Below are 14,497 nucleotides of genomic sequence, written 5' to 3'. Positions count from 1 at the left end.
GAAGCTGTGTGTGGCGAACTGTAATAAATAAGTTTACCTACTTTAAATACAACAAATTAAATGTGTAGCGGAGGCAGTCTTCACTCTGCACCACGCTACATATTCAAAATGCAGTTTTTGGAGTCCAAGAAAATAAGTGTCGTGCTGCTTAGCAGGAAGTAAAGATAAAAGTTAATCTACATAAATACGGTCCAGGTAGATGAAACAAATGAGTGTCTATCCCCGGGAGACATTTAGATTAAGAGTCGTGTTTGTTTAAAACCCATTTACTGCCACAGCAGAGGCTGTAAGATCTGTCCCACGGCTTGTCTCAGAGTTTTATTTGGATGTTACTTTACATAATCTTGAGGTCCTGTGTGACAGAAAGGTTTTTCAGGATCCACCTCCGGGACTGCGAGCTGGACACACCCTGCAGTGGGAGGAGGACGCAGTGACAAGGAGGGGTTCAAGTTCAATTAGGACGGCCCTCAAAAAGTTCCCTCACAGAGAGGAAAGGAAAGAGAAGCAGTCAGAGGCGCGGAGAGGGAAGCAGCGGGCGCTCAGCAGTTCTGCCGGCGTTCATCCACAGCTGGGACCAGACATGCATTCTGTCGGCAAATCGTGGCTGCTCCTCTCCGGCTTCATTCTCTTCTATGTCATCTACCTGCTGTTCGGAGCCCTGATCTTCTCCAGCATCGAGCGGCCGATGGAGGAGAAGCTACGACATGAATTGGAGGTCCTGAGAGAAGAGTTTCTGAACCAGAGCTGCGTCAACGCCGCGTCCCTCGATCGCTTTCTGGTCCATGTTATCAAGGCCAGCAAGTACGGCGTCTCCGCCCTCAAAAACTCCTCAGAAACGTCGAACTGGGACCTGGCATCCTCCATGTTCTTCGCCAACACTCTGGTCACCACTGTAGGTGAGTCTGAACCCGAGTACAAAGCAAATTTGTGGGAGAACGTATCGCTCGGTGGCGTTTTTACGCAGGACGCAAAGCCGAAAAGGGAAAATAAAACAGAAAACACCCCCTTGATAAAGCTATAGAGACGTCACTTTAATTATTTAATTATTTATTATGACACGTCACAGCGTCCCAAAGACTGTCAACTGTTTGGATCTTTGTTTTTGGTCTTAGGAGGGGAAAAAACGCCAGTGGTAACTGGACGTCTCCTCGCCACGTGTCCTGGATATTACAGACAAGTTTCAGCTGTGGAACTTTAGGCTTAAAGTCACAAACAAACAAACTGTTCCGTTGGAGGGCTCAGTCTGGAGGGGTGGGGGGGTGGACACGTCTCCTAAACTTTGCATTGCTACTTAATTTGCATGAAAAATCCCCAAAAACGATCCACCGTGGAAAGCCCCTTATTGTCTGCACATGTTTTCTTTTCTTGATCAGAGGATTTTTTTGTAGTTATTTCTAGAAGTCATATTTTGAGGTGGTGACTGAGAGCAGAGGAAGGTGATGAATTCAAAGTCTGAATGCCTGCTGCTTCTCTGTGAGCAGAACTGTAACCAGACTTACAGAATGAGGTTGCGCGGCTGGGTGAGAGCAGGCAGTCGGAGGTCTTTGTGGGGCCAGCCTGGCCAGCTGGAGGGCGCTCAGCAGTGATGTTTGGGCTGGAAATGCTCACCTGCACTTTCACATTTAACCACAAACTGCTTCAGAAGTGAGCTGTGGGTCACACCACACCCCATTTCAGAAAGGAAAGTTCCACAAAGCAAAAATATATTAGTCTTAAAATAGTCTTTATTTTTAAATTAGAGCAGCACCAATACAACACTCAACCCATATTTTTCCAGTATTAGCAGATGCATCTGACCATGTATGCTGTATATTCGGCTATTCCAATCAATGAGCTGCTGAAAATGATGGCGATAAAGATGCTTGAGTAATTCTGAAATGTAGTTCAGTGCAAAAGTCTTGATCCTCGCTGCATGTCTTTCTCGTATTTTTTACCAGGAAAACGGGCCTGTACTGAAACCTGTTCAATGTGAATGCAGCATATAAGACAAAAACACAGTTTGTACAGTTTTAACGAGCTTTAAAATGAATATCTGCTCTGAGCTCCTTTATTCTCCAACACAGCCTGAACCCTCTCAGCGAGCTTTCTGTCTTTTCTGTAAGTAGTCTCAGGAATAGTTCTCCAGGCTTCTTGAAGGACATCCCAAAGCTCTTCTTTGGATGTGGGCTGCCTTTTGTTCCGTTCTCTGCCAACATGATCCCACACTGCTTCAGTAATGTTGAGCTCCGGGCTCTGGGGAGGATTCATCCCTCCATCAGACCTGCTGCCACTGATTTTCAGCCCACTTCTTGTGTCCTTTGGCACAGCTCAGCCTTTTCTCCCTGTTTCCCTTCCTTAAGAACGGCTTCTTGACAGCCAACCTTCCATGGAGCCCATTTCTGATGAGGCTTGGGCCAACAGCAGATGGATCAGCTGAAGGTCCAGATGCATCTCTCAGCTCCTGTGTCAGGTCTTTGCTGGAGTTTTTCCTCTTTCTTAAGGACATCACTTTCAGATCCTGTTCATCTGCTGTAGATAGTTCTTTAGGCCTGACACTTCTTCTTCTGTCCTGTTCTGGTGCAGTTCCCCCTCTTTTCTTGCCTCATATTGATAGATGGAGAGTACTGTACTAATGTTGTAAAAACAGTTAGCTATAAGGGTAAATTAATCCAGCCGAATTCCCATTAAAGCTGCTCTCATTCACATGTTTTTCAGACCGTTTCTCTGCTCTAATAAAATCCGGATTTTATAACCTCATCTCACAAAATCCCCTCAAGTACCTTAAAGACGACACCTGTGCTGTGAATTCAGCTGTAGTTATGCACACCATGAACTGCTACAGAAAAAGTTAGAGGCAGCAGAATGTCTTGAACATTTTCACACGCTGTGGTTTAACACGTACTTCAGTTAATAAAGTGAGTGCATGTATGCTGAACAAGGACTGCGCTCCGGTTAAATGTTCATGTCGAGCTTTAATTGTATTTCGACTCGGCTTTGCATGTAATCGTACTGCGTGTGTCTTTAATACCTAAGAAAGAGCAGTTTATATTAATAAAATGTCACGGGTCATTCTCCTCACCCGTCCAACGTGTTGGATTGACATGTTATTAGCTGAAAGGAGACGAACTAAACTGGTTTTAGAGCGTTTTTTTTTTTTTTTTTTTTGACCAAAAAGTTGTGGGGGTATTCAGCTGGGCAGCAGTTTGTAACTCTGCTCTCCCTTCATCCCACACACTGGAAAGCAGCATACAAGTTGATTTCAGTAGTAATCTCTTCTGTTCAACTAGAAATATCCAGTTTCTTTAGAACTTGAGCGGTAAGATGTTACAGATGTTTGCATCGGTGTCTGAAAGGAAACGTCTTGAAGGTTTGCTGTGCTTCCACGCAGTCCCAGCGGACTGTTTGGAGGTTATAATCCACATTTTTCTGGCAGAGCGTCCCAGCTGCTTTAGTTTTTGACTTTGAGGCCTCTATGGTTTTGTTTTTGTTGTTCAGTGTCTGTTAAATTATAGAATTTGTTCTCTGCTGAAAACACTTCCTGTTTAAACAGGATGCTGAAGCAAAACTGGGTGCTTTGAAATGTTAACTGTTACAGTGTCTCAGGAAGGAAAACAACCCCTACCCCCCTTTTTTTTTTTCTTTTTTTTTTTTTTTTTGTAATATCTTATTCAGTTTTGCAACTTAGATGAAAGACAGTTTCAGCCACACAGATGACGACAACAACAAAACAAAGACTTCACCACATCTAGACAAACAAAAAATTTACTGAACATCTGATGCCTCCCACAGAAATGTAGAAATACTCTCAACTGATGGCAACAAAATATAAACAGGAGTGTTTTACCATTGAAAACAAACATTCAAATGTCCTTTTTTTTGTCTTAAATTTAAAGGTTTCTGCTTTGAAACTGAATGCAAGTAATAGGAAACGCCAGTATCTGTCCAAACAATGGAGGAAAAAAAAAAGTGATAGTGTTCCACTCTGTGATGCTCCTGGAGGCTTTTATTGCAAAATGCAGAGATGGTACGTTCACAGGCATGCTGCTATAAAACACACTGTCATGGATACGGAGGAAATGCAAATTCATGCATGAAGCAGAACAGAGATGACCTTTGTGTTGAGGAGGAGTTTGTTTGCTCGCAGTGCGGCACACATTTCTTTCACAATACTGCAGCTGACTTCCTTAAATGTTCCGTAGGATTTTACACTCGATGTTCAGGAACCAAAGCAAACAGGAGGAAGAACACAAGCCGTCTGATGACCGAGCTGGTGGTAAACACACCACCAGTCTTTTTGTCTGAGCGGTGGAAGGGAACAGAACCAGATAGCATCTCCACCACAATGCGTTCATTCATGACGTGCCCGTTGTTGAAGTTCCTGTCGGTCAGATCTAGAAGTAAATTCGATTTTTTTTTTCCTCATTCTGATTGTTCCTCAACTGTTGAATTAGTTCAAGCAGAGCGGATGATGGATATTTAGGCTTTTCTTGTTCTCATCTGGGTCTTTTTAAGTGGCCACATGCTCTGGTGCCTGCATGAAGAAAACAGATCCAACGCTTAAACTCAAAGATTGCTTTCCCTTAAAGGTTGGCTCTACATGAAGCTTCAGGATTATGCTGCTGCTGTGTGTGTAGAAGTTAACTTTGTTTGAATTAACAGCCCTTTTGTCCCAAACATTACAGAGGGCACTATACATTTTCTAACTTTTTATCCAGCTTAGCATCAGTGTAATCGATTATCTTTTTAGTCCGTAGTTTTCCCTAATTCATGACTTGCAGGCATGTAACTTTTTAAATTAAGTGTTGCTGTTTTTAAACTTTTTTTTTTTTTTTTAATTCCAGCATATGAGCAATGAACAGCTCATCTCTGTTTTCGGCTTTCGTGTTTCCTCCTTCTTTCTGATCATATGTAGTAAAACTCCCAAACCAAATAAATTGGGATTTCACAGCAGCTGGATCGTTTGCTTATCAGGTTAATTTGAGCTTTTCTGATGCGGTCACTGGTAATGCAGCTTCTGTCTCACCTGATCTTGTTGCTGTCACACCATTGAAGTGTTAATGGTGCACGTTTTCCCACTCAGAGGCCAGTAGGTGTGCACCGTGTTACTCTAACTAGCAGGCTGTTGTTACTAGAGCTGGGGATGGAAGCTCAACTCCAAATAGGAATTGGGAAGATGATACTTTATAGTTACTACACTTGTAGGACAAGCTAAAAATCACCCATAAAGGTGACTCGCCTCCTCTAAATGTTAATTTCATTGAATAGAATGTGTTGGAGACTGTTTTGGATCATATAGGTTTTAACCAGGCGAACCTAGTGTAAGTGGTCTCCAGCTGGTCTTATTCTCTCAGTATAAAGCTTAGATGCTTTTAAACTCTTAGTTTTCCAGATCGTGGCAGGCCTGAGTGCTTAAACAGGGCTCTGGTTGGGACTCGATGCTTCGTCTCTTTTCCAGGAAGCAGTTGGGGATAACGTTTTGTTTTGAGGATAACATTGGGCACATTCTGGACAGAGAATGGTTAATTATAAGTATAACTATTCTGAATTGAGGTGGTGATCTATCAGCCACAACCAGCCATTTCGACACTCCTGCCAGATCTTTCGCACCTCAGCTTGTGACCCAAAACATCTTAAATGGTGGCCCTAATGACCCACATGTTGTTCAGTGGGTCAGTGACTCATGTGAACTCAACTCTGGGTGTAAATTAACTCCCGAGTGTCGCCTTGAAATCCACACCAGCCAGAGAAACCTCTCGAATGAGGGTGAAATATCTTACACGGCTCCTACACATGGCAAATAATCTTTGAGGTTTCTGCACCTGAACACATCATGAGTGGAGTCCTCAGGTTTTTAAAGATGAGACCTTTCTAACCTGGCAACCCACCCAGAGACTCATTCAGCTATAATTAGTGTCCAGATTCCACAGCATCACCCATGGCTCTCCTACCCTGAGCCACAGCCCCCTGAAGCAACTTCTGCTGACATGGAAGCTGACTTGACCCAGAATTGAATAAGAAATCTTCATGAAGCGCCACTGTTCCCCTTCAGTAATTCATGCAGACCAAATGGGGACAGTTCAGGGGTGAAATGGAGAGTACTATTAGCGGTGCATCAGTGTTAATAATGATGTGCCCAATTCCCCCCCCCCCCACACACACATTACTCAGGCTATTTCTCAACCTGTAGATATATTGAGAGAAAGATGCACAGAGCAGGTATCTTCCCATTTTTACTTTACCAGTATCACATGAAGTGTAATGATGGTTATTCAGTTAAAAAAAGCAACTTTTGTTTGATTACACTGTAATTTTGTTCATGTTTTGTTTGAAATGGGTTAAGATTCATGCTAAACTTTGAATTTATGAACGTTCTGTCTGAAAATGTTTTGTTTAAACAACATTTTGCACTATATGGATGTGCAAATTGTACCTTTTTTTTAATGCATTAAAGAGAAACCAATGTGAGGTATCTACCAATAAATGTAAGAATTAAAATAAATTGCATTATATTTGGCTTGAAATGGGCTGTATCTTTGAAGTGTTTTGAGATGACGTTTGTTGTGATTTGACATTATGTAAATGAAACTGAATTCAACTTTACTTTCATTGGAACCTGATTATGCTGCACACGGGCTGTCTCGAACATCAGAATAAAGCATGTTAAATGTGTTTAAGACGTTTCTCAGAATAGATTTCAACTTATCTTTTGTTTCAGTGAAAGAATGCTGAATGTTAAATTGTATCTGATACAGCATCCTAGAGTATTTAACTGCTGAATATAACTTTCTCCTTTCTCTGAAACATCAGTCTTCTGTTCGTATCTGCAGGTTACGGTCACACCAGTCCCCTGTCTGATGCTGGAAAAGCTTTCTCCATCTTCTACGCCCTGATAGGAGTGCCCTTCACCATGCTGGTGCTAACCGCCTGCGTTCAGAGGCTCATGTACCCTCTGGTCCTCGCTCCAGTGAACCTGCTGCAGCACTCCGGTTTGCAGCCTCGGCCGGCCACCTTCGTACACTTCCTGTTGCTGCTGATTGTGGTGGTGCTGTGCTTCTTTGTGGCACCGGCGGCGGTGTTCACCGTGATGGAGGTGTCGTGGACATTCTTGGACGGCATCTACTTCTGTTTTATCTCTCTCTGTACAATTGGACTGGGGGATTTCGTGCCAGCGACGCAGCCTGGCCAGAAGAACAGGGCCCTGTATCAGGTTTCTGTGATGGGTGAGTGCACTTCCTACAGCCCCAACACATCTGTCCAGCCACTGCATCTGTATTTGGTTGTTTAAGTTTTCAAATTGACTCTGAAATCCACTCATTCAGCCACTCGCAGCTGAATCATTACGACTTGTAGTTTTCACACAGTCTGCTCAGTGATGCTGTGTGCTTCCTTCAATGTGTCTGACTAGGTCGATTTATTTAAGTCTGGTGGTGTGACTGAACACTTTTCCTTTAATCCTTTAAGTCTTATCATCTGAGGTACATGTTTGATAAGCAGGCGTAGTCTCATCGTGGTTCAGGACACAATGACACTAATATCAGCACATGTTTACTGAGGTTAAGTGTGACTAACAGGCTTTACATCCCCGCTCCCAGTCGGCAGACACGGAATAAGTGGAGACTGAATCTCACAGGAAAGTTTTTCTTAAATTGTGAGACATAAATGTCAGGCTTTATGAAGCCACGAGTGCAAACCTGATGGGAGAAATTTCCACTAGTCATGAAACGACTTGCGGAGTGGGTGGAGTGGGAGCTGTTAAAGGGCACATTCACACCAGAGCTGTGCGGTTCTCTTTAAATGGACCAGAGTTGGTTTCCTCGGATCGTCCGCTTCATTTGGGCAGATGTGAAAGCTCGTTCCAACTCTGGTTTTCTTGAAAACATGGGCCCCGGTTCTCTTGCAAGTGAACCCTGGTGTGGTTTGCTTACAAAGGGAAATGTAAACAGACTATCCAGCCAACCAAAAGAAGAGGAAGTGACCTCGCTCTGTGTAATTCCTGCAGCACGGCATAGTCTCTGCCTCTCCTCCGTCTTTTTCAGCGCTGCTGCATTTGGCTCATGCACAGAGATGGCTCGCTGCCTCACCTGCTGCTCACACTGGCAGCTTGTTGTGAAAAAGCAAATAGGGTTTGAACACCAAAGTAAAAACAGAAGCCTCAAGACTGCGTTAATTTTGGCTGTTGTGAACAAGCCGGTTGAAGTGGGTTGGATATCGGTTTTCGGTCCGGTTTTCTTCTTCTTCCTCGTGCTTTATGCCTTCCTGGTCGGTGCTCGTTTTGGAGGACACTGCCCCAAAGGGGTTTAGGGTTATGCTTGATGTTGTCCAGGCGGTTTGGTCTGCTTTCACAAGTGCGGTGTGAAAATGTTTGGCATTCCCCGCCCAATCGCACGAGTCCCCCAGACTATGTTGGTGTGAAATCGCTCTTATTCAGTGAAACGTGTTGTAGGTCCTCCTTTATTTTCCTCCTCCGTTGGTCAGGACATGCACTCTCATGACTGTCATCTTGCAAATCTCACATTGCTATTTGTTGGCACATTTAACTCAACTTAACACAGCTACAACTGCATTTCACAGCTTGTTTTAAAGTCCCATAAATTAAACGAATATAATTTTATGTCACGTCCCACTTAAAATTGCCAGCAAAACTTTGCACACATAACGCTACTATATCCAAAAGGCAGGGAAAAATCTGTTTAACCTCAGTTATTTGCAAACCAAGTGTCATCAGCATGGCAGCTTTATAAGCTGCTTTATTTAAGCACATAAAGCACTAACTTCATGGTTGTACGAACCGTTGACTCTAAAGTTGATGTCTTGTAGAAATCATGTAAATCCAAAAGGTTGAAAGTAAAAGCTCATGACTACAGAAGTTCTTACTCTCAGTTCTTCTCCTCTAAAGCATCTAAACTTATTTTCAGACCAATATAAATGAGTGCATTTGTGGCAGCTGAGGAGCTGACTGCATCTGTGCATGCAGAGCAGTGACCTGAATGCACGGCACACATCGAGTCTGGTGTGGTGAGGGTCACAGTTTCCTCATGCCTGCACAACACAGCACATTAAGTTCCTCAGAGTATCCGTCACAGACTTTATGATCATTTGGTGCGTGTCTAATGTGCTGATGTGTAGTCGTCTTCATTGAGAACCCCAGAGGAATGATAGTTTTGAAATGGTTATGATTTAATTGTTTTATTGCTGCTGTGAAGGTGGAAGCTGTAATCTTCATTCTCACCTCTGATGTGAGGAGTAGCACCTCGCGCTTCTCTTTTTCTCAGCAGCCAGTGAGGGTTGACAGGTCAGTTCCTCATAAATTAAACTGACTTTATCTGCCAGCTCTCTGGAAAGTGGCCCATTTCAGCCTAAGCTGATGTGATATTGTTTGATTTCCTGAAGCATTTGTGGGTCCTGATCACATTTTAAGCTTTTTTTTTTTCACAACAAAGTACAGTATGCACCTGTTTGTAAACAGCAAAGTGTCAGTGGTTATACTTACAGCCGAATTCCCAACAAAGCTGCTCTCATCCACATAATTTTGTTTCTTTTGTCAGACGGTTAAACGTGTTGGAAATTGTGACTGAAAATCAGCCCGTTAGCTCAGTCACTTAAAGCATCTCCAGACTGTGGCTCTGCTCTAAGAAAATCTGGATTTTTGTAACAAAACCACCATTCATGAGTTAAAGACGATCTCCCACAGAGACGGTTAAAAAGCAGCAGAATGTTGCTCTGCGTCAAACAGTCGATAAATCTATTCCCCTCCTGTGCATGTATACGGGACAAAGAGTCGTCCCGTTAACTGGCAAAGTTAAGCTCGACTTAACAGTTTCCACAAACAAACTGACATTTAAACAGCATCTTTGTTGTCTTTGATTCACCCAAACTAACATTTCTTGTGGTTTTATTTAAATAAAAAAATGTGCCTGCATTGTTCCAAGCTCCTCTTAAAGGTAGAAGATTTGCACAAGAGTATAAAATGTGTCGATGTCGGGCGGTCCACAGTGGGTCGTCGGTTCGATTCCCGCTCTCACTGCTCCAAGACTGGTGAACCGACAGCTGGATGGGTGGCAGTCCACCTCCGTGCCCTTGAGCCAGGCACCGTACCCACCCAGCATCTGTGAACATGGCATCTGTCTGTGAGTGTGTGACCCTGTGCATGTGCACCAACCTGGACGGGTTAAACGCGGAGGAGTAATTTCATGTCTCTCAACATTAATAATAAAGTTTCAACTTAGAAAAAGGCTGAAATATTTCCACAGTAAATGTGTGGCTTCATTGGAGTTTGCTCTGACTCCCTTCATAGTTGTGCTCTTGTTTTTCAGCTCTTTTTTTTTTTCCTTCTAATTCAATCGGGATTGGAATGAGTTTTTGTCTAAAAGTAGTCTGGCTCTTATCTCATCTCTGAGCTCAACAGCGAATGTCTGGCAAATGTTTATTGTGGAAAAAAACTAAATGAATGCAGCATTTTTTAAATTTTTTTTTTCTACGTTGTTTTCTCAGATTTGCTGGTGATTAAATTCCTCCTTTGCTGGTAGAATATGAGCAACTTCCTGCTAAACTTTTCTTGTTTGACTGGGTGGTTTAACTTTTTTTTGTTGTTGTTTTTAGGCTGCATGACATGTTGGGTCGAGTCAGATTAACCTGAAACAGTCCCTGCGGATTCTGCGGAGGATTAGTAACTGACTGCAAAATGAGGCCTGTTGTTCTCACAGCATGAGAATGTGACAAACTGGGGTTTCCCCAGCTGAGATGCTCAAATGAATTATATGCTAATCTGGTTTTTATAAAAAGCACATTGTACAGCTGTTATCTGAAATCTTGTTGAAGCACATTACACTGAAACTCCTTCAGTGTGTTATTGATCGTGTCGGTTCATGTATGAAAGACGCCAGAACTGCTGTTTTAGGGCTTTTCAATAGAACCAACATGCGTCTAAAGTTGCTGGAGAGCAAATATTTTGAGAGTTTGAACAGTCAAAGTCCTTCAACTTGTCAGCTGCTGTGTTTCACCAGTGCTCCATAGTTGGAGAAGCACATGGGCATGTTTACATGAGTCAAACAGCTGATCAAACTTACTCAAGTGCTGTAAAAATTAAAAATGTGCCAGCTGAAAACACTTGAGCTGGTTGGTGCTGTTGAATCTAACCGTGCACGCTGCATTTCCTCTTTACCGCTTGTACTCTGTGACAAAGCGGTCCAGAGACGAGGCCTCTGTAATCCCTCCTTGTTTACCATTGAGAGTTGGCCTACTTGAACTGCAGCAAATTATTACCCAAACACCTGGCTATTTGGGCCACTTCAATGCACGTTAAAAAAAGGAAAAGAAAAACTCGCTGCTTTGTCTTTAAACGCAAGAATCAGAGCGGAAGTAAGAGATGTTGAGTAGATTTAGTTTTGGCCTTGGCAGCAGACTCGAGGGCCCTTCTGTCCTCCTTTCTGCTGAACTGGGTTTGTTAGAATTGCTTTTTAGTTCATCAGCTGTAATTCTTTGGCTTTTTTATGTCTCGAGTCATGATTAGACTAAAAAAAAATCCTATTTTTCTGTTCTCTGCCTTCCTTCCAGTCTACCTGTTTGTTGGTCTGATGATGATGTACCTCCTGCTCCGCTCCTTCCACAAGATGGCCGACCTGCACGGCCTCACGACGTTCCTGCAGCTGCCGCGCTGCGAGGAATCCGACCTGGATGAAGAAAGGGAGCCCATCGTGGACGGCGACTCGACACCGCCTTACCCGAAAGACAAAGCTGCCAGCAAACCCCTGGATCCGGGCTCGCAGCCGTCGTACAGCACCATCAACAAAAGCTAAGCGCCGCGGAGGCGGAGGACAGACGGGACCTCTGTCTTTAACCGCTGATTGATGGGCTATATCTACATCCTTTTTTTTTTTTTTCCCCATTTTTAACTTTTAAAACATTCTGAACAGAGATGATGAATTGGGATGAGTTTTTAAGATTCAGCGTACGTGAGAGGACCATCTCTTTCTGCACATGAAGAACTGTCCTAACTTCAACGTAGCGACACACACCTGGCCTAAAATGCACAAATATTTTACCTCTTTCACACTGGTTGCAACCGTGGTGCGTTTACAGCATCAGGATTGCACACGAGGGGTTATTTACAAATCACTTTTGTCATGTACTTTTCTTTTGTTTTTGTGCCACAATTTTGAGTTACTTGTTAACTAACTATTATTGTCTTTTAATTTTAATTTGTTTTGATATGGGTGCATTGTTCAGTCTCATCCCAGACCATCCTGCCATGTTCCTAGCCAGGATTGGCTCTCACTTACTTCTGCACTTTAATGCATTTCATCAACGGTGTGATGGCCGCGGTTTCCTCAAATAAAAGTTTAATGTAAACTCTTGCAGAGCTTTTAAAGCAATAAGGCCTGTTAACAGGAACGCGTTCCATGAATCGGGTTTCCTTTTGTCTCCAAGAGCACAGAAAAGGGTCCTCCTGCTGTGTGGTGCTGCCCCCTGGTGTCCATCTACATGTAGTACAGCATGTTGACTGATATTCTGTCCAAAGTTAACAAATGGAGTTAAAAGGGTTTCAATAGAGGGAAATGACAAAGTGTGAGATTAATTTTAATGGAAAACCCAATGTCAGACAGTCTGCTTTCGTGTGATTTGTTGAAAAAAAAACACTTGAAAGATACTTTAATGGTGAAACATTAAAGTTTTAGTTCAGTTAATGAGTTGTTACTGTAAAATAAAAAATTTCCATGTTGTGTATTTTGTAGTTGTTAATTTGATATGTATTTGCATCTGACAATCGGTGAATAAAAGTTGTGCCTTGCTTTAAGTTTGCCTTTGTGTCGTAAAATGTTCCAGAAAGTAAACTTTTAATTTTTGTGTTTGTTTGAAAGTGAAAAAAATGGACAAGATTGTTGTGATCTGTGTCACTAATTTAACAAATTAATTTGGCTCTGTGTGGCTTAAGTGCAGATGAGAACAAGTTCATTTATTAAGAAGAATTTGTTTTACTCGAGGCTAAAATCATTAAAGGAAAGCTGCGTTTGAGATTCTAAATATTTATGACAACTGAGTGCTGGTGAAGCTGTTTATCTGCTTTGTGTGTCTGAAATGCTAATATGTAGCAGATGTAACCAAGCTTCTGTAAACTTCACCAACACTCGGTTCACAGTGAACATTTAAACGTTGGACATCAATTCTAAGTTGAAAACAAAACTATTAAAGTCAAACTCCAAAGCTTTTTATTCCCCAAAAAAGCTCATCTAAGATTGTAACGAGTTAAATTAGCTGAGAGTACGATTCCAGAGCTTTTTATCCCAGACGGTAAATTAATCTGGACCTGGATCATAACTCGGACCATCAGCACATTTTAAATGCAGTTTAACGTTGTAAAGTCTGACCAAACTCTAAGCTCTATGACGTTGAGGTTGGACACGTATGCGCTTAATCAGACTGAAATGGGATAAAACGCTCTGAGCATGCTCCAAAGTTTCACCTTTATGTAAAAACATACTTTAAAAACAGATTATTTTATCGCGTGTTGCCACATAGTTGCTCAATATCTTCAGTTTTTTTCATCCATGATCCAGCATCTGTACGCTGGGTGCCGTGACCACAAGGCCCGCCTCTGACCAGCGCATCTAATCAGGTCTCTGGTGCCCCCTTCAGCCCACGTTGGGAACCGCTGGCTTAAAGCGTGTCGCTCTGCTCCAATAAAATCCTGCTTTTTATATGAAATATCAAATCAACTTTAAAACAGCGACTCTTTAGTGAATTCAGCTGTGCTGTGTGTTATCTTGAGCCTTTTTCTCACACAGCTAACAGCGGCATGGTGTCTAACATATCTGATTTATTAACCCAATTCCTCCCCTGTGCATGTATACTGGGTTCATTGTTCATCTTTTGTCCGTTTTTATGGTCCCTAATAAGTTAGATAAATGTAATAAAACAGCAACAGACGTGTGACAGTGTTTTTAAGTGTTTGGTAAATGGGTTAAAGGTTGGTATCGTGCTCCAGGTTTGAAAGTTTTCCTAAAGGTGGCTGTGTAATCTCATCTGGAGCCAGCTCTGGTTGACCCGCTTCACTTCTTTTTGATACGTTCTTGCAGCGGAGGCGGGGCTAGACTTTAAGAAAACCCATAAACCAAAACAGAGTCGGCATATTTAACAGCGTTATTCCAATTTAGCAGTTTGTGTGTCTTCTAGAAAAGTGATAAAGGTTTCTGATCTTAAACCTTTAGAGCTCGCCTGTACTCTGTTTAAATGAGCTTTAAGGTTGTTTTACAAGTTGGCTTCCAGGTGTTTGTGGTCACTCAGGTGTGTTTCATTGCTTGATCAGTGCAGGGATTAGATACCTCGGTTGCTTCTACAATTCTGCAACATGCTAACCACTAGTTAGCCACAAAAACAGCATGGAAAACAACAGTTTGGGGAAAAAGTCCTTAAAGGAGCTGCAGGGTTCTGGAAAATAGATGTTCTGGACAGACCAAGATGAACCGTATCAGGTACGTGCGGCTGCCACAGGTACTTGTGCACTTTCTCGTTCTGTTTCTGT

General features: G+C 42.5%; 1 protein-coding gene across 1 annotated transcript; it reads left to right on the top strand.

Annotated features, from left to right (window-relative positions):
- Window positions 1-465: 465 nt before the first annotated feature.
- kcnk6 (potassium channel, subfamily K, member 6) lies at window positions 466-12,743 on the top strand. The gene is made up of 3 exons (XM_075473034.1): window positions 466-896; window positions 6,807-7,199; window positions 11,533-12,743. Exons 1-3 carry the CDS (start codon window positions 581-583, stop codon window positions 11,772-11,774), a joined length of 951 nt encoding a protein of 316 aa, XP_075329149.1. The 5' UTR covers window positions 466-580; the 3' UTR covers window positions 11,775-12,743.
- The last annotated feature ends 1,754 nt before the right edge of the window (window positions 12,744-14,497 follow it).

The sequence above is a fragment of the Odontesthes bonariensis genome, chromosome 9 (assembly GCF_027942865.1).
Source record: "Odontesthes bonariensis isolate fOdoBon6 chromosome 9, fOdoBon6.hap1, whole genome shotgun sequence".
Taxonomy (NCBI): Eukaryota; Metazoa; Chordata; class Actinopteri; order Atheriniformes; family Atherinopsidae; genus Odontesthes; species Odontesthes bonariensis.
Note: the sequence above shows the minus strand (reverse complement) of the source record. Positions and strands in the feature narration are given on the sequence as shown.